The sequence below is a fragment of the Myotis yumanensis genome, unplaced genomic scaffold (assembly GCF_028538775.1).
Source record: "Myotis yumanensis isolate MYYU_CA2020_CCGP unplaced genomic scaffold, mMyoYum1.0.hap1 SCAF_5, whole genome shotgun sequence".
NCBI classification, from domain to species: Eukaryota; Metazoa; Chordata; class Mammalia; order Chiroptera; family Vespertilionidae; genus Myotis; species Myotis yumanensis.
The window spans coordinates 82,545,939-82,567,324 of NW_027223756.1; the positions used below are offsets into that span (position 1 = coordinate 82,545,939).

The 21,386-nt window shown below is 44.3% G+C and overlaps 1 protein-coding gene across 1 annotated transcript; it reads left to right on the plus strand.

Annotated features, from left to right (window-relative positions):
* The first annotated feature begins 4,647 nt into the window (after nt 1–4,647).
* LOC139009815 (cyclin-Y-like protein 1) lies at nt 4,648–20,798 on the plus strand. The gene is made up of 9 exons (XM_070413927.1): nt 4,648–4,905; nt 6,678–6,703; nt 8,767–8,867; nt 13,920–13,955; nt 15,179–15,230; nt 16,305–16,424; nt 17,947–18,116; nt 19,026–19,187; nt 20,684–20,798. Exons 1-9 carry the CDS (start codon nt 4,671–4,673, stop codon nt 20,730–20,732), a joined length of 951 nt encoding a protein of 316 aa, XP_070270028.1. The 5' UTR covers nt 4,648–4,670; the 3' UTR covers nt 20,733–20,798.
* The last annotated feature ends 588 nt before the right edge of the window (nt 20,799–21,386 follow it).

Here is a 21,386-nt window from a genome sequence, read left to right on the forward strand (position 1 = left end):
TAGGGAGTGGCTATAGGGTTAAGCCTCGGATTGACCTATGGCAGAGCCACAAACAAGTCCAGCTTAGAGGGCAAGGTCCTGTTAGCATAATTAAGCTTGACCTTATGAAGCTCCCTAGATCATTCCTAGGTAGCTAAGGGGCTGTGGGAGATGCAGCAAGTGCTGACAAAACAAGTAAAACTCACAAGAACATTGTAACTATGTTGACCACAATCTTGTTTGTTTCTGACTATAAAATAAAGGCTAAGCTTACAGGCAGCATCTTTCTGTGTCCTCATCCAGGCATGGAAGATCCACCGAGCCCCAGCTGTATTCTCTTTGTCTGTCTTTTCTAAGTCCTTCACTGCCCCTCCTCGGGTTTACCCTTGGCCATGCTGGCGCTGCACAGAGCCCCAGTGTGTACTCTCCAGTCTATGCATTTCAAGATGAGAGGGCCCTTTGCTTGGCCAGGCCCCAACCCCATGCCAGCTTGTGGAAGCTAGGTCTCTGGAGAGGAGGTCTGCACTGGGAGCTCTGTGTGCCCAGAGGTGCAGAAGCACAGCTGGCCCAGTTCCCCTGTCCAGGCCCTCGGGCCCCGTGGAGCCCCACTGCAGACCAAGAGCTGGGACATGAGAAAGGCCAGCAGCTATAGGACACAAGCGCTGACCTGGCCAGGGTCTCCATCTATCCCTCTATGTGCCTCTCTGTGCTCCCTAAGCTTGGCCCTGCGCTGTGAGGCATTCACTCAGTGTCTGGCTCCAGCACGTTCCAGGCCAAGTTTAGCTCAGCCTCTGATGCCTGCTCAGGAAAGCGCTGCATAGCTAAGAAACTAAAAGCCCTGCCCCCTTAGTTTACTCCTGGACTCTTCTCCAGGACCTGGAACTGACCCTGGAGGGGTCCAGACCACCATTTCTTGACCCACTCCCAACAAAGGTGCTTCTGAGTCAGGCCAAGGTGGGGGTCTCCCTCTCTGGGCTCATCCTTGTGTCCTATATTACATGGAAATGCCTCTCAGATTTGAGCAACAGAAGTCAGGTGACTAGGAAGATGATTTGGTTCTCACCTGCAGGAAACTCAGTGAGTGCTGAAGGCCTGGGGTGAATAGTTAGCTCAGTTGTTTGGTCTAGAATGGGGCTGGGGTGGGGTACAGACAACCTACAGGGCCCTTCCTTCCACAGTGAGGCCTCCACCTTGGCCCCAGCACCTCACCTCAGCTACAGACTGGGGCCACAGGGGCCTCCCTGGATTCTGGAGTTCATATTTCAGGCCGTCTTTTTTATTTTTAATTTCTTTATTGATTAAAGTATTACATATGTGTCCTTATCCCCCCATTACCCCCTCTTGACCCCCCTGCTCATGCCCTCACCCCCTGTTGTCAGTGTCCAATGGTTAGGCTTATATGCATGCATACAAGTTCTTTGGTTGATCTCTCCCACTTACCCCTCCACTCCCCTACCTTCCCTCTGAGGTTCAACGGTCTGATCGATGCTTCTCTGTCTCTGGATCTGTTTCTCTTCATCACTTTATGTTGTTCATTAAATTCCATAAATGAGTGAGATCATGTGATATTTATCTTTCTCTGACTGACTTATTTAACTTAGCATAATGCTCTCCAGTTCCATCCATGCTGTTGCAAATGGTAAGAATTTCTTCTTTTTTACTGCAGAGTAGTATTCCATTGTGTAGATGTACCACTGTTTTCTAATCCACTCATCTGCTGATGGGTTCTTAGGCTGTTTCCAAATCTTAGCTATTGTAAATTGTGCTGCTATGAACATAGGGGTGCATACATTATTTCTGATTGGTGTTTCTGTTTTCTTAGGATATATTCCTAGAAGTGGGATCACTGGGTCAAATGGGAGTTCCATTTTTAGTTTTTTGAGAAAACTTCATACTGTTTTCCACAGTGGCTGCACCAGTCTGCATTCCCACCAGCAGTGGCCGAGGGTTCCTTTTTCTCTGCATCCTCTCCAGCACTTGTCATTTGTTGATTTGTTGATGACAGCCATTCTGACAGGTGTGAGGTGGTACCACATTGTTGTTTTGATTTGCATCTCTCAGATAATTAGTGACTTTGAGCATGTTTTCATATGTCTTTTGGTTCAAGCCGTCTTCTGCTCTTTTTTTACCCCAGGCCCAGGGAAACCCACTGTGACCCAGCCTAGAGATGACTGAACCAGGGCCAGCTGGACTGTAAATGCAGGGAACTTAGCCCAGGAGTCCTTCAAGTCCAAGTCAAAATCAGAAAATGCACCAGGAACAATACAGAGTATGGTCTGAAGGTCACATAGAGAAGGGACAGGCTGAGTGTCCCTGCCCAGGTCCCTCCTTGCTGTGGCTTGGATTGAGCTCCTCCTAACCACTACTCCCCATGCATCCATGGGAACCCAGGGGCAGATGGCAGAGTAACTTGTTCTGCTGCTCAAGTTTCTTTAGAGAAGACATAACGAAGGCTGGGCTGAACCTTCCTGTGCCCACAGAGAAAACTCCAATGGACCAAGGTGAGATGGAGGCAAAAATCCTTGTGAAACAGCCGGCAGGGGATGAGGACAAAGAAAATTGGTCATGCTCAGAGACAGCCCAGACGGATTCAGCCCCAACACCCCCATCAGCCTCTGCAGTCTCCTTGACCAATGACAATCTCAGATCTACTTGGTTTCCTTGAGACACAGGGCGCGCACACATGCCAGTCAGCCCCTGCAAGGTTGGGTGAGCTTTAAAGGTCAAGAAAGTTCTCCTGGAAGGGAGCTAATATCCAACTGCATAGGACAACTCCTGTGGAATTGGTTCTGTCTTTGTGTCCATGAAAAACATGTCCTCCCTCTGGCCGCAGTGAGGGCACAAGTGTTTCACACATACAGTGTCTGGCATATTGAGGAGACTTAATGTTGAATGAAGGAAAATATATTTTAAAATTCACACACACACAAGAAAATTGTTCTTCCTTAACAATTTCCTGACATAATGTCACTACCTCTCATGTTTTACTTCTGCCATTATTTTCTGATAAACATGAGGAAGTGTCTGGGGGGATCCACGGGATGTGGGGTTAAATCCTGGCCTTGTCCTTGAATAATTGTGTGAACTTGAAAGTGTGGCTTTATTGCTGTGTCTCAACTTCTTTGGTAAAATCTGTAAACTGAGGATTGTTTTTGGACATTAAAATGAATACCTCTCTTGGAATGGGTTTGGGCAAATGTTAACTATCATTACCATTGAAAGGACAGAACAGGACTGATAGCTGTGTCCTTAACCCCTCTTCCAAGAAAAAGCCGCAGAATGTATCAGTTACTCAGCCTGCCCTTATCTCTGCCAATGGGAAAGTGGGGAAAACTAGCCCAAGGCCAAGAGTATGCTAGCCACGCCCCTGTCTTTGTGTAACCAGACCCTAGCTGCACACTGCCCTTGGGTCAATAGCCTCCAGCCCTCACTCAACCAACTGGAATCAACCAAATCAGTGGTCAGAGTGTGCCCCCACCCCCCAACCCCAAGCCCTATAAATTCTTTGTTCTCTTGGAACTCGGGGCTCTCTCTTGCATCCAGTAATGGAGGCGGGGCGGGGGGGGGGGGGACCAAGTCACGGGCTTGAATAAAAGACCCTTTTCTTTTGCATTGGAAAAGGCTCCCTGGTGGTGGATTATTGGGGACCCCGAACTCTGGGCATAACACCATCATCTTCATCAAATTAGGATTATGGTACCCCTCTTTGAGGTTCCCAATTGTGTATGTGACAGTTGAATTTTAACCATTGTTATTGGGGCGGGGGGTGGGGGGAGAATCAGGAAACTCCTGCCATGAGAGGGAAAACCAGAGGTAGGAAAGCAAACTGGTGAAGCCCTGTGTTGCTGAACTGGATGGATGGGTTGGTTCCTATTTTACTTATGAGGCAGGAGAGGGGTGATGTTTCCTTGAGTCCCATTTAAGACACACAGTCATAGCTCTGTACTGAGAGTAGGACCAGGGCAAGGTGCAGGCAAAAGCTAACATGTAGATAGAGAAGGAGAATTTAGTTACAAAAATGGTCAACAATGAAGGTGTAACTAAGTCCAGAGAGCAATGCATCAATGAGTCGGCTGTCAGACCTGGTGAAACCCAGGAGCTAATGACACTGGCCTGCTTGCACTTCCCTCAGGAATGGAGAACTCCAGGATGCATGCAATGAATGTAAACCCAAGTCTAGGGGAAGGGGTTGTAAATTAAATCTCTGACTTCTTTGTGGGTTCCAGCATGGTGGAACATTGGGTCTGATTGGTCCCTTGTAACCAGGCAACTGCGGAATGTGTTCTGATTGGCTGGCAGCAGCCAGGACAACAGACTTCAGTTGAGAAGCAACTGTGGAGGGAGAAGGAGCTTTGGCTGTGCTCTCTTCCCACTGTGGTTGTAGCTCTCAGCGCTTGTCGGATCCAGATCCGTTTTCAACAAGTCGTGTTGGTTGCTGTCCTCACAAAGGAGTCATCCAGAGAGGTGCAGTTTCGGGGGGGTGGCTGGGCCCTGAGCCCCACCTGGGGCCTGGCAGCCCAGAGGCCAAGCAAACAGTGGGTGATCCCTATCTGCTTGTGCGGTGAAGCCTTGGGGTTGCCTGCAGGCCGAACCTTCCTTGGGGGGAGGGACTGCTGAGGGTTGTGGGTGGGGGGTGGCGGGGAGCGGGGTGGGAGCGAATCAGCAACACCAGGGAGGAGAGGAGGTGAACCATGGGCAACTCCAAGAGTTGCTGCCTGAAGGCCAGTCGCAGTCCCAGTGCCAGCCCCAAGCTGGATCGGGGCTCCAGGCACGTTAAGTCCAAGTGTGAGTCTGAGGTTCATGAGGCGGCTGCTAGGGACACAGGGGCAGTAGAAACAGTGCCTGCTACCCCGAAGTCTGAGTCAACTTCCAGAGCCCTCAAGCGCCACCACCTGAAGAACATCAGCGCCCCGGCGACGCCCAAAGGTAAGAGGCAGCAATTCCCTTCTGCTCTTTGGGGTACCTCTGTCCTCCGCTGCCCCCACACTCCCCTGGGAGGGACTCACTGCCTGGGGCTCCTTCCAGGTGGAGCCAGCTTTCCTAGGGATGGGCACCTGGTCCCCCACCCCTGCTGCTCTCGCCCTTGCGGCCGGATCTTTTCCCTCTTTACTACCTGAGCAGCAAGGTAGCATTTTGACCCTCCTGCTTGCCTGCTGACCTTCCTCAGTGCTTTGTTCGATTGAGTTTACCTGCTGGGAATGCCACACGTGAGCAGGTGTTTCAGTTGATTAGGACAGAAGTACAAGGAATGAGGGTTCCATTGTATTTGAAGTAATGCCGCACAATAAAGCATGGGGTGTCCTCTGTGTGTGTGTGTGTTTTTCTTGTTTTAAGCTAATCGCTTTTGGTTAGGATGGCTATGTTTCTCAGTTGTTTCCAGAGCCATGGATGCCTCACGGTAGAGTGGAGACAGTAAAGGAAAAGCTATGCCCTGGCCCTCTCTTCACTCATAAGGGACTGTTTCTGTGGTGCCCACCCCACACCAGAGGAGGCGGTGTGGGGAACAGCACAGCCAAGACCCTATTCAGAGCTTTTCTTCTTTTCCTGGCCTTTGTGAGAGCAAAATGATGCTGGGTGCTGTAGCCACAGGAAATTAGGTTACCATGCTCATTTTCTTTTTAAAAATATTTTTTAAAAATAGTTTTTTGAACCCTAACTGGTTTGGCTCAGTGGGTAGAGCATTGGCCTGCACTTAAGGGTCCTGGGTCCAATTCCAGTCAAGGGCACATACCTCGGTTGCAGGCTTCCCCCCAGCCTGGGCCATGGTCAGGGCTTGTGCCGGAGACAACCCATTGATGCGTTTCCCTCACACTGATGTTTCTCTTTGTCTTTCCCTCTCTCTTCCACTCTCTCTAAAAAGCAATGGAAAAAATATCCTCGGGTGAGGATTAAAAAAAAGAAAGAAAAAAATATAGTTTATTGATTTTTGGAGGGAGAGGGAGAGTGACAGAGAGAGAAAACATTGATGTGAGAGAGTAACATCGATCTGCTGCGTCCTACACACCACCCCCAGCAGGGACTGAGCCCAAAACACAGGCATGTGGCCTAGACGGGGAATGAAACTGGCAACCTTTGGGTGTAGGGACGATGCCCAACAAACTGCAACACCAGCCAGGACTACTAAGGCAGCACTCATTTTAAAATGTACATTTCAATAGGTTACTTTCCAATTGAGTAAAGACACATTGGTTTTTAGTGAGGTATTTTAGTTGATTACCAAAAAGTGGTTCTGGACATTTCCAGGGAAGCTCATGAGCCTGGGGACTAGTGCCTGGCCAGAACCTGGTTCTCAGAGCATCAACTCTTAGATCCTGGTGGTTCAAGTGAGGTGGGTATAAATGTACAATCAGACGCCACTCCTGGGTAGAGGTTCAGATATGCTACAGGCAAACTTTTTCATCAGCTTCATTTCTCACCTGGTCTGAATGGATTTGCCCTTTTTCTCTGTACATGGAGAGCCTCTCATTTGTACCAAATATAGGTGATACGTTAGGTAAAAAAGTAACACTAAGTTTTTAGATTTTACTTTAGGGGGCTCATCTTTCCAGGTATTCCAAATTATAAATTTTATTGTAAAGTATTTGAAATGAAATAAAATTTTGCTCTTTTTGTATGTGGTAGTTTCTCAGATAATCAGCCACTGTTATTTTCTATGGCATTTGTATCAGAATTGATCAGTTAATTTGTTTTTTTCTTAGAACAAGACAAGAGGAAGAACGATGATGTAAGTAACAGTTGAAGAGTTAAGTAAGAAATTAATAGTTTGATATTAAATTGTCTGCTGTGATTCCTACAAACTATAATGGGTGGATACCAATAGCATGGACCTCATTTGTAGGTGTTCTCAACCTCTTCTAGTTTCCTAATTATTCTAGATTGAAGGAGGATTTATTCCTTAAAATAGTGATACTTTTCAAAAATATATATGGTCCTGAACTTCTGATTGATAAGGAAAAAGTGGCTTTGCAGTGAAAGCATTAAAACAAGCAAAATGGTGTTTTATACAAAATATGGATCTTTCTGATTATACGCTACTGGCAATGTTAAAATGCTCTGTATTTTAAAAGGCATCAAGTAGATTATTCCCCTGCCCAATCTTTTGTGCATTTGTGGGTGATGCTGATGGGGAAGTGTGACAGCATGAAGAAGGCTATTTTCTATGAAATGAGGAAGGGTGGCTCATCTGAATTAGTTTTTAAAAACAACAAAACCAAGCATATTAAAGTTATTAGTATTTTCTGATATTCAAAAATGCTACTGTTATTCTCAACTATTTACAATGAGTAGTTATTGGCCTTATTTTAAGGAATAGAATTGTCAAAACATAGTTCAGGCTATGTCAGTATTTGATTATTGCTGAATTGTTGGGCTCTTTGCAAATCAATGGATACTTCTCAAATCAATGGAAACTGCTAAAGTGTGTTCAGGATAGTGTTTTATCTAAAGGTTCTCAAACATTTTATTGTCACCTCTCCAGTACCACTGCAAATAAATTCTAAATTGTATCCGTAGTAAGGTTTATCTCCTAGATGTAAATGATTTAAAAAACTTGTTGCCCTAGCTGGTTTGGCTCAGTGGCTACAGCATCGGCCTGCAGACTGAGGGGTCCCTGCAGGTTTGATTCCGGCCAAGGGCACATGCTAGGGTTGCAGGCTCAATCCCCAGTGAGGGGCATGCAGGAGGCAGCCAATCAAAGATTCTCACTCATCATTGATGTTTCTATCTCTCTATTCTTCTATCTTCCTCTTTGAAATAAATAAAATTAAAAAAAACTTGTCAAGTACTCGAGCTGTTAATCTGTCCCAGGTTCTGTGCTCAGCAGCTGGAGGCAGGAGAGAAGTCTGAGTCCTCCCTTCCTAGAGAAGCTTAGGTTCCTATGAGAGGGACACCCTGTAGGCAGTTGATGCCATGTGACAAGTGGACACTCAGATGTGGGCGTGTGCAGGAGAGAGGTTGGGTGGTGTGGCTGCTGGTGAGGGTATCCTGGAGGCAGATGGGGAGGAGTTGAGCTTGCTGGACAGGAAGAAGAGGCCTTGTAAGCAGAGAGCAGCCTGAGTGAGGCAGGATGGAGGTGGGTGTCAGATGACCAAGAGAACAGAATTAACAACATGTAGAAATGAATGGAAACTATTCTCTGGGGTTCTCACTTGAGAAATGTAATGATAGTCTTCCTTAAACATGAAGTGAGAGCTTAATTCTGAAAGCTGTTTTATCTGGTTTTTGGGAAAGTGAGGCTCAGAGAGACCTGTGGCCCCCAGCTTGTTAGCAAATGGGCAGCCCTGGCACACACACACCTCTGACCAAACATGCTTGTTTTGTCTCTCTGTCTCCTGAATTAATATTCATTATTGGCTTTCATTTACTGCAATAAAATGGCTGTGAATTTTTATTATTTAATGCATTGCATTTAAGTGTAATAAATGAACAAGAGAAATAGGAAATCTTAGCTACGTTTGCTCTCTTAAGGAAGAAAAGCACTGAAGTCTAATTCTAAACGTTTTACACTATTATAAAGGGCATGTTTAATAGGGGTTTGGCAGGTTTGATGATAGGTACTTATGAAAGGGAATATTTTATAAGCCATTCCTCAAATCTCGTCTGTAGAAGTTAGATTATCTACTGGGTTTACATAGAGCCGCACATGATATCACACTCATGCAGTTCATGGACTGTAAGAAAAACCTTCATGCTTAATTGTTTGACATTTTAACCAAGAGAAAAAAACAGACACTTTTATAGGTTCAGCATACGTACTGTGACATCTGCCTCTCTTTCCCTCTACGTCAGGAGTGTCCAGGGCGCCTTACTAAAGGATATGGGTCGTGTCCCACAGTGTTTCTCTCTGACGATACCATCAGGCAGCCGGACTTTAAAACCACCATCCGAGCGTGAGTACCTCTAGGTTGCCGCAGGCTGAGTGACAGACCCCCTTCTGCTGAGAGCATCCTACTGACCCATAGTCTCAGCCACTGTGTTGTCCTTCTCAGTAACCAGGTTAAGAAACTGGTGTCTATTATGTATTGATTTCAAGGACCTAAATATGAAATTTCAATTTCCATGTAACCATTAGAGTGGATGGAAGAAGGGAAAACCAGTTAGCAAATATGAAATCCCCCCAAAATATCGTGTGTGTTTTTCTGTTTTTAAGGCATTTTTGACCATAATGGAAAGGAGAAGTGCTTTTTATTGGGTGTTTCTATTAAAACGTATTTCTTTAGGGCACATGGTCCTAAAACAGTGCACAGCACTTTGGAAGCTATTCTTGCAAGAAGAAATAGTTTCTCCCCCACTGGCTCCAGAGTGTGTCTGCATTACAAGTTAATTGGATTGTGTCAGATTTTCCCATCATACATTTTTCTACACTATGTCTGTATTAAAATGTACTTTTCCTTCCTACCCCCAAAGTGGGATGTATCACATCAGTCTTTAAGGAACAACTTTTCAAGCTAATTCCTTTGTAGGTAAAATTTCTTCAACTGAAGTTGTAATTTCGTAGATATATAAAATTTAATTATATATGTATACATATGTATAAATATATCTTCAAGATACAGCATCTTGTGGCCCGGTGCATGAAATTTGTGCACATTAAAAGGAAATTAATTAGAGAAAATATTTTAATATTGCTTTTTGCCCTTTATCTACAATACAAATGTCAGAGATGAAAGAATATTAGTAAAATGTATATGAAAATCTTCCTCCTGTCAGAGTCCGTGGCGCCCCATGGAACCCAGAGTCAAGTCCCTACCCACCCACGTGTGCCTCAAGATTGCGTGAGATCCAGACCCGGTCGCCGCCCCCCACCCTCATTGGGCTAGGTCCAGACCCTGCCAGTCCCAGCCTTGTCAAGCCCCACTGGGTCGGGGGAGCAGCCTCAGGTCCCCCAGCCCAGATTGGAGCAGGGGGACATGCCTTGAGGTCCCCTGCCAAGTTCCACGGGGGCGGTAAAAGGGGATCGCAGCCTCAGGTCCCTGCTGATTGCTCCTTAAGGCTCCCTACGGGAACTCAGCTTCCATTGTGGTGCAGTCATCTTTGTGGTGGTGACAGTCAATTTGCATATTCCTCTCTAATATATAGGAGATATATAACAAAAGAAAAAAGTGAAAGAAGTAATTTTTGGAAACATAGCCATAGACAGGTTTATACTTAAGCAACCAGGAACAGTGTTATGATGATGGAAAGTGTTTATTAGTTGCCCCATAGCCTACCATGGGAGATGAACTTTAAAAACACCCTAAGATGAAAACCCTAAGCTTATTTAAGAGAGAAAATGCATATTCTGTCCAGCTTCCTGGCTCCCATGGTGTTGTCCAAGGTACATTCTCAGTGTCTGCAATATGAGGGCTGATTCTCCAGAACACGGTTTAGGAAATGCTCCCTGACAGTATTAGTATATTCACCTACAATTGTATTTTCAGCCTGAAAAAGATAATAAGCTATAAAATGTCATTTTCATAATGTGCCATTTTTTTGCTAATTAAATTATTAGTAACTTCTACTTTAGTTAAAAAACAGCAAGTTCACAATTATAATAATATAACTTTCTTCTCTCACTTATAACAGTAGTTGAGATCAAATTGTGTTTCAGCAAAAGCTGAGCCCCATCTCTCTCTCAACTCCTGAGCTTTTGGACCTATTGAGTAATCACTGAGTGTTTGTATTCAGCCAACACTAAATCCTGGAGTAAAGAATAACACTACTCAACTTTGGATGCATTCTGTAGCTTCTTTTGAATTCAAAAGATTTCTGATGTTACAGAATAATTCAAACGTAGTTGTAAAGGTTAGCCTTGCTCAGACAAGTAGGTTTCATGCTTCTTTCTCCAAATTAGTCTAATTCAGGAAGTACAGTAAATTTCCATTTGCTGTCCTCCCATTTGAAAATGGTCATTCAGAGCCACACCCGCCCACTTCTGCTGCAATTAGACAGATGTATGAGCTTTTTCCTTGGGATGGACCCTAGATTTCAGCAGGACGCATGGAGAGGCAAACGCTTTATGCAAATTAGCATCACACCATAATTTGGCCTCAGAATGGAAACAGTTTGGACTTCTTCTTCTTTTTTTTTTTTAAGCTATGTGGCCGAACTTCTTGATAGTAAAATATGAGGAACACAGGTGGTGGGCTGCGATCTAAAGTTAAGCCCTGTTAGGACTCAGGACCAGCCCTGCAAGGCGCTTTCACAGCAGGCTGAAGGCTGCCTGACGAATGCAGTGTGAAAGGCAGTCTGAGTAAATTCTTGACTAATGTCTACGACATGGTACAATGCTCAGGTGTTCTTGCCACTGGATAGTCTTCAATAAAAACTTAATTGCATTTCTTTTAGTCTCTTAAAGAAGTCCTACTCTTAACTAAGCATTGGCAGAAACACTCAAAATGGTGACATGGGGTGCGGTGGTGCTCAGCCCCCGCCCAGCTCAGGGGATGCCCTGCTGTTTGTAACTAGTTCCCAGCCTCTGATGATGCCATTTGCCTTCCATTTCCATCTTCAAGAACTTGAATCAGCATCTTATTAATCCTTTAAACCAGTGGTTCTCAACCTTCCTAATGCCAAGACCCTTTAATACAGTTCCTCATGTTGTGGTGACCCTCAACCATAAAATTATTTTCGTTGCTACTTCATAACTGTAATTTTGCTACTGTTATGAATCATCATGTAAATATCTGATATGCAGGATGTATTTTCATTGTTACAAATTGAACATAATTAAAGCATAGTGATTAATCACAACAACAATATGTAATTATATATGTGTTTTCTGGTGGTCTTAAGCGACCCCTGTGAAAGGGTTGTTCGACCCCCAAAGGGGTCACGACCCACAGGTTGGGAACCGCTGCTTTAAACTCTGGGGAGAATCTTCCAGTTCTTACACTCAGATACGCATCCCTTTTATTAAAAACAAACAAACAAACAAACAAACAGTGCTAATAGCAGGCAGTGTGTTTAAACTGCTTTGCAAATATGATGTATGGTATGAATGTCTTTTAGGAGGAAAAACTCAGCCCTTTTGGCAAGGGATGTTTCTGTTTTTATGATAATCGAGGGGAAGGGATTAGCTAGGCGCACAAAATGACTTGGCTGGGTTTTGTTTGGTTGGTTTTTTCTTTTATAAAGTAAAGGACTCACAGGCAAGGCCTGTTCTTCTCTCCTCTGGAAGCTGAACCCATGATCCAGGACAAGGAATTTGCAGGTGTTGATCCCTTCGGAATGCTCATGACTTGCCCAAGGAATCTGAGAAATGATGCAGATGAGTTGCCCTACTTTAGAGTAGTCATTCAATCTAAATCTATCAATCCTAACTTTCTTATTCTCGGATGTGATTGATGATGTGTATATTCTTACTTTTTCTTCTAACGGGCATATGTATCTTTGTGGACATTTTGGAGAGAGCTTTTTCTTGGCCTCTCCCATTTATAGACTCTTTCTACGCTCTTATGATGCGGTTCCCTGCTTTTCACAGATTGCTGAGACAAATGTATTTCTGCTTTTTTCTTATGGTAGGATGACAGCAAAAATAGCTCACTGAGTTGTCAGTTTTACCAGTTTAAGACACTTTCTTTATTACAGTTTCAAGGATGATCTTTTCGGGCTATTTCTCAGTTATTCTAAGGGCCAGATTTCGTACAATGTCCATCAGGAATGTCCGTCTCAGACGCCCTTTGTGTAGCCTAGGCCTTAGGCATCCCCGCGCAGGAAGGTCCCTGTTCCCAGAGCAACTGTCGCCATGGACCGACTCTCCCACATGCTTCTCAGAGGTTTGGCTTCTGTTGATGACTGGTTCTTTCTCACTGTCCACTCTGTGGACTGCTTGGTTCTGTCATATCCCCTTTGCGTTTGGGGACCTGGCAGATTCTCTCTTCCATAGCAGCTCACCTTCTCCTGGCCCCGTCTATGGAGCCAGGTTTCCAATCACAGTCAAGTGGAAACAAAATTATTAAACTCAGTTCTCCTCTTCCGAAAAAGAAAGAAGAAAGAAAGAAAGAAAGAAAGGAAGGAAGGAAGGAAGGAAGGAAGGAAGGAAGGAAGGAAGGAAGGAAGGAAGGAAGGAAGGAAGAGAAAGAAAGAAAGAAAATGGTCATTCAGTAGATTCACTATTGGTGAAGTAAGGGTTTACTGAGAAAATTCATAGAGCTAACTGAGTTTTAAGAATGATTTTGAAAAATGTGCATCATGGTACATTGTTCCCAATGGGGTGCAGTCTTTACTAGAATCACTTATGCAACTTTTCTAAAAATGTTTGTCTCTAAATACATGCATTTCACCACCACCCCCAACAGTCTCTCAATGTCACAACCTTTGACAAGATGAGGAAAACTGTGAGGCATGATTACATTTAATCTACTTTGCAAGTAAATGTTATTAATATTACACTGTGGAGCATTGCGATGCATTGTTAGCATTGCTTGTGTCAGGATAACCAAATCTACTGATGTTTTGGGCTCTTACACTTGCTACTCAATTTCCTAATAATTATGTAAAAGTGATGTTAAACTTTTTTTGGTACAGAGCATTTTATTTAATTGTAGGAAAATAATGGAAATGTGTGTGTAGGTAGATAGTGAAATAAATCAACTGAAACGCAGGGACTCACAACTTTTTTAAAAGCACAACTACTGTATGGCTTAAATTTAAGTATGTGCACAAATACATATAACATGTACAGGATGAAAGGTCCTATGAGTACAAGGGCAAATGATGGGGGAGTGTGTACTAACATGTACAGGGTGGGGCCAAAGTAGGTGTACAGTCTCGAGTATGTGAAATTGCAAAATAGCTAAAACAAGGGGCAAAGTGCCCATATGATACTGATGGGAATGAAGATTTCAAGACCACTGGGCAGTTGGGATGGTCTTCCCGCTCCCCCGCCCGCGACCCATTAACAATTGTCCTCAAACCTAACATAATAAAACCAATTGTTACAATTCTTTTTTCTTCCACAGCATGACTTTCTCCATACATCACATCATAAAGTACAGGTGAGTTTTAAAACCTGTATTGTTATTCTAGCTAGTAAATGTATAACATATCAAATTGAGTGTTAGGTAGTAGCTGTAGACATTTTTGAAGCAAGCTGTAAAGTGCTTTTTATTATATTATGACAGGCCGGGTGCACAAATCGTGCACAGGTAGGGTCCAGCCGGCCAGCCCCAATCAGGGCCAGTTGGGCTGGGCCGGCCACGGGAGAGACCCCAGGTGGTTGGCGGGCCAGCCCTGCCCCCTGGTCAAACTCTAGTTGAACTCCTGGTCGAGGGAACAATTTGCATGTGACCCTTTTATTACATAGGATTAAAGTGAATGAATTGTTTTTGTCCTAAGACCCATAACACTTGAGTTATTAAGGATCCCAAAGAGTATTTGTTTAAGTGGGTTATTTGATATTTACTGTATTAGAAATTAAAATGGATCTTCAAAAAATAAATCCACTGTATGTTTAAACAGTTTTTATAGTGTTACTGAAATTCTGAGCTGGATAATTCTTTGTTGTGGCAGATTGTCTTGCCCACTACAGGGTATACTATAAAAGACAATATGAAAAATAATTATTTTCTGCACCAAAATTTGAGTGGACATGTATCATTAATCTACATTTTTGCAAATTTTTTAAATGTCTGGCTTAATAGAAGACACCTGATTCTCATGGATATTCTGTCTTCAATCATTTGCCACTACTTCAGTCATCTTAATCCTTTGCTTTGAAGAAGTATTAGGAAGACCCAGCCTCATGTAGCTATCTCTATCTCTCTCCCGTCCTCTCTGTAAAAAATCAATAAAATATAAAAAAAAGAATGTAATACAGGAAAATAACAAGTGGAAAAACAGGAAATTAACATGAATGTGATATCCACATGAATTAAAATTCTAAACACATTGTAGCCCAGCACTACTGCTTTATAAAGTGTTCTTGTGTATTCCAGTGTGAGCTGGAGGGATGGAAATACATTTGGTTTTCCAGCATTGCCTGTCAGGGAGGGTCAGTGGTTTTGAAGGCAACGCTAGCTGGTCATTGCAGAAAACATTGCACAGGGTTTGATGTACTGAGTAAAAAGAAGTCAGGAAACCCTCTTACAGAGTCAGTTTGTCAAACTGCTTTGTTGAAAGTTAAGCTTCCCCCGAACCCCCTCTCAAACCTAGATGATGTGTTACTGAGATACTAACATTTTCTGAGTAAAGTTTTCAAATGCATCTTCTTGTTTCATAGAGTTGGAAATAAATCGTTCGATATTTTCGATGAGAGAAAGCACCCCTTCAGAGTAAGTGTCAGTTTTATTGAGGTTCTATTTGTCTCTCATACTGTGGTGTTTCTTTCATACTGATCTGCTTTGAAATGAATTATTAGAAGAAAATGACTCCCTCCAGCTTGAAGTCAAAACATCTTCTTTTCAGTCTTCTTCCCACTGCATGTTGTCTCTAATGATTTTACAAAGGGAGTCCTGTGTGAGGGCCACGTCAGTAAGAACTGAGCCACAGCTTTGTATAGTCAGGGAGCTAAAGTGAGTAGATGTGCCCCAAATGAGTAAGTGTATCGTTCTTAAAGAAAAATTTCAGGAGCACCAAACAATATAAACGTCTGTAAATAGACCTTTAGGTATGTTAAGACTCTTTGAAAAAACTGAGGCAGCTACTTAAATTTTAAACCAATTAAAATGACAGGAATTTCCTACTTCCCTCCTCTGAAGCTCTGCAGCGACAGGTAGCTGGTGCCTCCTGTGGAGCACGGCACAGCCAGAGTCTCGGGGTCACAGGAACATGAACATGTGTTTTCAGAGCTGGTTGCAGGGAAGAGTGACATGGGGGTCAACATGCCTGTGAGCCTACACATGGATTACATTTCGGTAGACTTCTGTGGAGGGGGGAATGGGAGACATACGTAACTGTATGCAGGTTGTGCCTGTATCAGTAACTGTAACTGGTGAGTATAGAATCAGTGTTGTTTAAGATCATTGTTTATACTTCAAAGACTAAAAGAGCCCTAGCTGGTTTTGCTCAATGGATAGAGCCATCGGCCTGTGGACTACAGGGTCCTGGGTTCGATTCTGGTCAAAACCACATGCCTGGGTTGAGGGCCTCATCCCCCAGTAGGGGGTGTGCAGGAGGCAGCTGATCAATGATTCTCTCTCATTATTGATGTTTCTACCTCGCTCTCCTTCTCCCTTACACTCTGAAAAAAAAAAAAAAAGTGTCATTATTTTTTAAAAAGGCTAAAATATATGTTACCTAATCAAAATTATTTTAGGGACAGGTGGGCAAAGTAGGAGCTGCTAGCATGAGAGTTCTTATGTATTTTCCTTCAGTGGGTACTTATGTTGCCTTGTTTCTCTTTTCAGCACGAAATCATTACAACGGACCATTTTTTGCGTGACCCTGAACTGAAGAGTGTCTACAGATTTGTCTGCACTCTTTTCAGTGCTGAACACCTCACCGCTGAATGTGCGATTGTGACCTTGGTAAGACAGCTCTTCCAGAGGCTGCTTCTCTGTCCCGGGCTCAGGCGATGGTCCTGCTTTGCAAGTCAAAGTAGGTTCCTGACATGATCCTCAGAACTTTATTAAGAGAAGCTATGAAGGGGAGTAAGACACACACAGTGGAGCTAAATAATCGTTGGGATTGAAAGTGTTACCATTGCTGTATCCATCGCAAACAATTGCTATTAAAGACATGAGGGGAGATTTCAGTTTCTTCCCCCAACTTCCCTCCCAACCCCAAGAGCTTATATTCTAGTAGGGAAGACATAGGTAGTTTTTTAGTGAGTGTTTTTAAAGAGATGAACACTTCAGGTGGTGTGAGCACCAAGAAGATAAAGCAGGATGAAGCGATGAGGTGACCACAGGGGTTTACTCTTTTCGGCAGAAAGGTCAGAGGAGCCTCTTTAAAGAGGAAACATTGGAACCGTGACCTGGCTGAGCTGAGGAAGATGAGCTCTGGCATTGTGGGCAGGGGCTGAGGCACGCTGCTGAGCCGGGCACAGGGTTTGTGTGTTCAGGGAACAGTGCGGTGTGGCCGTGTGGTCAGAGTGTGGGATGAGGAAAGAAGATGAGTCACACACGGGCAGGATCCTATCTCATAGGCCTGGAGGCTTGCAGGCCATGGGAAGAAGTTACATTAGATTTGCCTGATGGGAAACCTTCGGCAGACATTGAGTTGGGGGTGAAGTGCTCTTAAGGGAAGAGGCTCCTCTGGCTCCTGGGGAGAAGAGACTGTTGTTGGAAGTCCGAGTGGAGGCAGTAAAGTCAGGAGTCAGTGAGAGTCATGCAGGTGAGAGGTGCCCAATGCACTGGAAAGCGGTCAGATTCCCACGGAGAAGGGGAGGCAAGACTTGCTAGCAAATCGGAGCAGGCTGGCTCAAGTGGAGGTTTGTGGTCCCAGCAACTAGGCAAGTGGCCGTGCCCTCTATGCTGTTAGGGATGGCGGGGGAGCGGGCAGTGAGATGAAGAGCTCTGTTTGTATTTCGAAGGCTCTGAGGCCCTTAGCAATAGCCGTTTCAGTGGAGGGACAGCGCCAGGGGCAGACTAAAGTGGTGAAAGAGAGAATGGGATGGCCTCTGGCTTTGGCTGGCCAAGCAGTGTCTGTAGAACGTAAGGATAGAAGGAATTTCACCCTTGCCAGGTGGCTCAGTGGATAGTGCAATAGCCCGCACACCAAAGGGTCACGGGTTTGATTCCTGGTCAAGGGCCCAACCTGGATTGCAAGTTTGATTCCCCTCCCCAAACAGGCAAGTGTGTGTTGGGGGGGGGGGGCAGCTAATCGATGTCTCTCTCATATAGATGTTTTTCTCTCTGTGAATCTCTCTCTCTCCCCCACCTCTCTTCCTTCCACTCTTTCTAAGAATCAATGAAAAAATATCCTCCCATGAGTATTAACAAAGAAAAAAAAAGAATTTCAAAAATGGATTAAATCTGTCATTTCTAACACTTCTAATCAAGAGTTTACACTGAGCTAAAGTGAAAGACCAGTGCTCTACTTTTACAGATTTTCATGGAAAGGCTTTTGGACTGTTCAAACATTGACATATCTCCCATTAACTGGAGAAGAATACTTCTGGGATCTGCCCTTCTTGCCTATGAGTATTGGGGCAAACAGGCTCTGTGGGGCATGGACTACTGCCAGCTCATCAACAACATCATTCCCGTCGATGATATGTGAGCGCTGCTCCCAAATTTCCTTTCCCACTTTATTGAACTCACCCCTTTGGGCAGGCTCCCCTCTGCTCGGGCAGGGACAGGGGTGCTGAGCAGGGCAGGACGCAGCCCCACGTGGGAGAACACGGGTGGAGTCTGACTCCGTGCCCGTCAGAGGTCCAGTCCTAAAGGGGGCTTAGTCCAGCCAGGTCATCTATGTTTCCTGTTTCTGCTTTTCATAGTTTAAAAAGTGCAGCCTGTCCTGTCAGGAGGAATAAGGTGAACAGAAACTTCCCTTTTGTCCTCTGCTGTTGGTCCCATGCACTGGGTGGGGGATGGGTCCCCTTTCCATCAAATGTGGCTGATTTAATTAATTAACTAACTAATTAATTAATTAATACTTGAGGAATCCTTGTTGCCTCAAGAGTGGTGCCCCCTCAGATAGTAGTGGTGGCTTCCCATGGGTCCCTTCACGGCGGTGGTGATGTGCTCACTTCATTTGTTGGTACTTCTCTACTTCCACAAGCCCCTGCCTGTGATGGGCCTGGTGAAAATGCCTGCAAGTTGGTTAGGGCCCAGGAGCAGCATACATCACTCCTTTCATCTGAACACTACAGCGGGCCCTGGTCAGTGAGTCAGGAGCATGAATCCACAGTCGCACTCAAGAGACTCTGAGCCCCCAAGTCAGCAGAAGCAGAGCAAAAGGGGGTGGTCACCCCTTCACACTCCTCCCAACTCCAAGTGCTGGGATGCAGGAGGGACCTCAAAGAGCTGCACCTGGTTTGATGGTTAGAGTCTTAGTACAGCTGGGTAACCTTTACTTGTTTCAAAACACAATGTAGAGTCATTCTTGTAGCGCAGAGTGACATTTTTGAAGGTAGCCCAGATGACTAAAATGTTCTGTGTCGGTTTTGTCTCCTCCTCCCCTAGGAATAAGATAGAAATATATTTTTTACGTTTAATTCGGTTTAATATTCAGATCACTGGCAGAGTGTATGCCAGATATTACTTTGAACTTCTAATGATAGCCGAGAGAAAAAATGTGCACGATCTATTTGAACCTTTTTGCCAAGTAGAGCACAGAATCCAGAGGTAAGGCTGTGGAATCACTAAGTGGGGTTTTCTGTCTGTCACCTAAGCCAATATCTGTTGATAAATTCTGTTAAACAATGATTAGGAAAATGAAAAGCTTTACAAAATTAATACATTAAATAAGAGCTTTTTATCTCTTTCACATCATATGTCTTTTTTTTCACTGTTCAACTCCTCCTCTACTATGGTGCTGTTCTCAGAATGTCCACAAGAGAGCATTAGTGGAACTCCTCCCTTACTAGGGTGCTATACTCTGAATTTGCACAAGAGGGCACTATTGCATCTAATCCCTTATTAGGGTGCTGTTGTCAGTATGTCTAAAAGACAGCACTATTGCAATACCTCCCTGCAAGGGCTAGAGATCTCTAGGTCAATTGTTTGGGTTTTCTTTTCAGACTGGCATAATTGATTCCTAGCGTGCTGTTCTGAGAATGTCCACAGGAGGGCCCTATTGCAACACCTCCCGTATTAGGGTGCTGTACTCAGAATGTGCACAAGAGGGCACTGTTGCAACTAACCTATTACTATGGTGCGATTCTCAGAATGTCCACTAGAGGCACTATTACAACACCTCCGTCCAAGATCTAGAGCACTTGAGGTCTATCCTTTGGGTTTTCTTTTCAGACTGGCAGAATTCATTACTAGGGTGCTGTTCTCAGAATTTCCACAAGAGGGCACTATTTCAACTGCCCTGCAGGGCAAGAGCCCTCTAGAACTGTCATTTGGGTTTTCTTTTCAGGCTGGCACAATTGATGACTAGGTTGCTGTTCTAAGGATGTCCACAAGAGGGCACTATTGCAACACCTCCCTTACTAGGGTGCTGCTCTCAGAATGTCCAGAAGAGTCACCATTGAAACCCGCCCCTGCAGGGCAGGAGCCCTCTAGGTCTCTCAGTCGGGTTTTCTTGAAAAAATTATTCACAACTGAAATGGACACATTTAAAATGGATGCTTTCTGTGGTACCTTCGTGGCACTTTAGAGTAAAATGTGTTTCTACCATAATTATCGTGCAAGTGAAATAGGTCCTTCTGATGCTTCAGTCATTAGACCTTCCCTACCTTCCAGTGAAGTTCAGCACATGCCCATTCATTACAGTTTGCTGGGAGTAGATAGTAACTAGTGAAGATTGCATAGAATTTGAATACCTCACAAAACACTGATTGTGCCCAAGCGTCTGTTTAGTATGTTTACGGAACAAATGTTCAGGCAACAGATGGTACTGTTCTTTGATAACATTGAGAACCCAAAATTTAAATAATTCTAAATTCCCTTGCTCTGGCAATCTAATTATAGCCCTTAAAGGACTTCCCTTTGTGAATTTGCAGAAACAGGCATCCACAGAACCTAGCAGTGTAGACCTCAGCTACCCAAAGGGGCAGGAACTATACACTATGTGAAGGAGTGTGAACATGTGGCTCTCAATGATGCTTTTTTTAAAGCTTGGAACCCTTTTATTTTTTAATTGTGCTTTCTTTGTATTGGGTTTCCTTTCCTAGGCTATTTCCAGAGGCGGTCAAGAAAAAGACCTGGGCAGAGCTGCTATAGAAAGATCTCTTAGCGCCGACAATGTTATTGGCATGCAACACACCAAAGCCAAGCACTCTAAGGAAAATGAAGGGTTGTAACATCATGAGACCCTCCTCTACAAAAACTACAGAAATGCCACCTCTCCTACTCAAAAGCAGTGGTAACAAGCAGTTAAAGAGATACAGGAGGTCCCTGGCCGGCTTCCCTCGGGGGTTAGAGCATCAGCCCATTCACCTCAGGGTCCTGGGTTCGATTCCCAGCCAAGAGTGTGTAACTGGGCTGCAGGTTTGATCCCTGACCCCAGTCCGGGCCCATGTAAGAGGCAACAGTTAATGTCTCTCTCATACAGATGTTTCTCTTTCTCTGTCCCTCCTCCCTCCCTGTCTTCTCCTGTCCCTCCCTCTCTTCATCCCTCCCTTCCCCCTCTCTCTAGAAATTAATGGAGAAAATATCCTAGTGTGAGGATTAGCAAATAAATATTAATTAATTAAAATTAAAATAAAAACCAGGAATAAACAAGAGGTTTCCCGCAAATCTTAGTGAAATTTTAAACTTTGATATTGTGTGCTTTGGCATCCAAGGCACCCCTGCAGAAGTATAAATGCTACAGAATTATAAAACACCATTTAAAATCTAATTAGAAAACTTTGCCAGAGAGATCCAAGATGGCTG

Coding starts and splice junctions, on each gene's coding strand:
- LOC139009815 (XM_070413927.1), top strand. CDS start 4,671: ATGGGCAACTCCAAGAGTTGCTGCCTGAAGGCCAGTCGCAGTCCCAGT. Junction 6,704..8,766: donor ACAAGAGGAAGAACGATGAT/GTAAGTAACAGT, acceptor CCTCTACGTCAG/GAGTGTCCAGGGCGCCTTAC. Junction 15,231..16,304: donor AGAGAAAGCACCCCTTCAGA/GTAAGTGTCAGT, acceptor TTCTCTTTTCAG/CACGAAATCATTACAACGGA.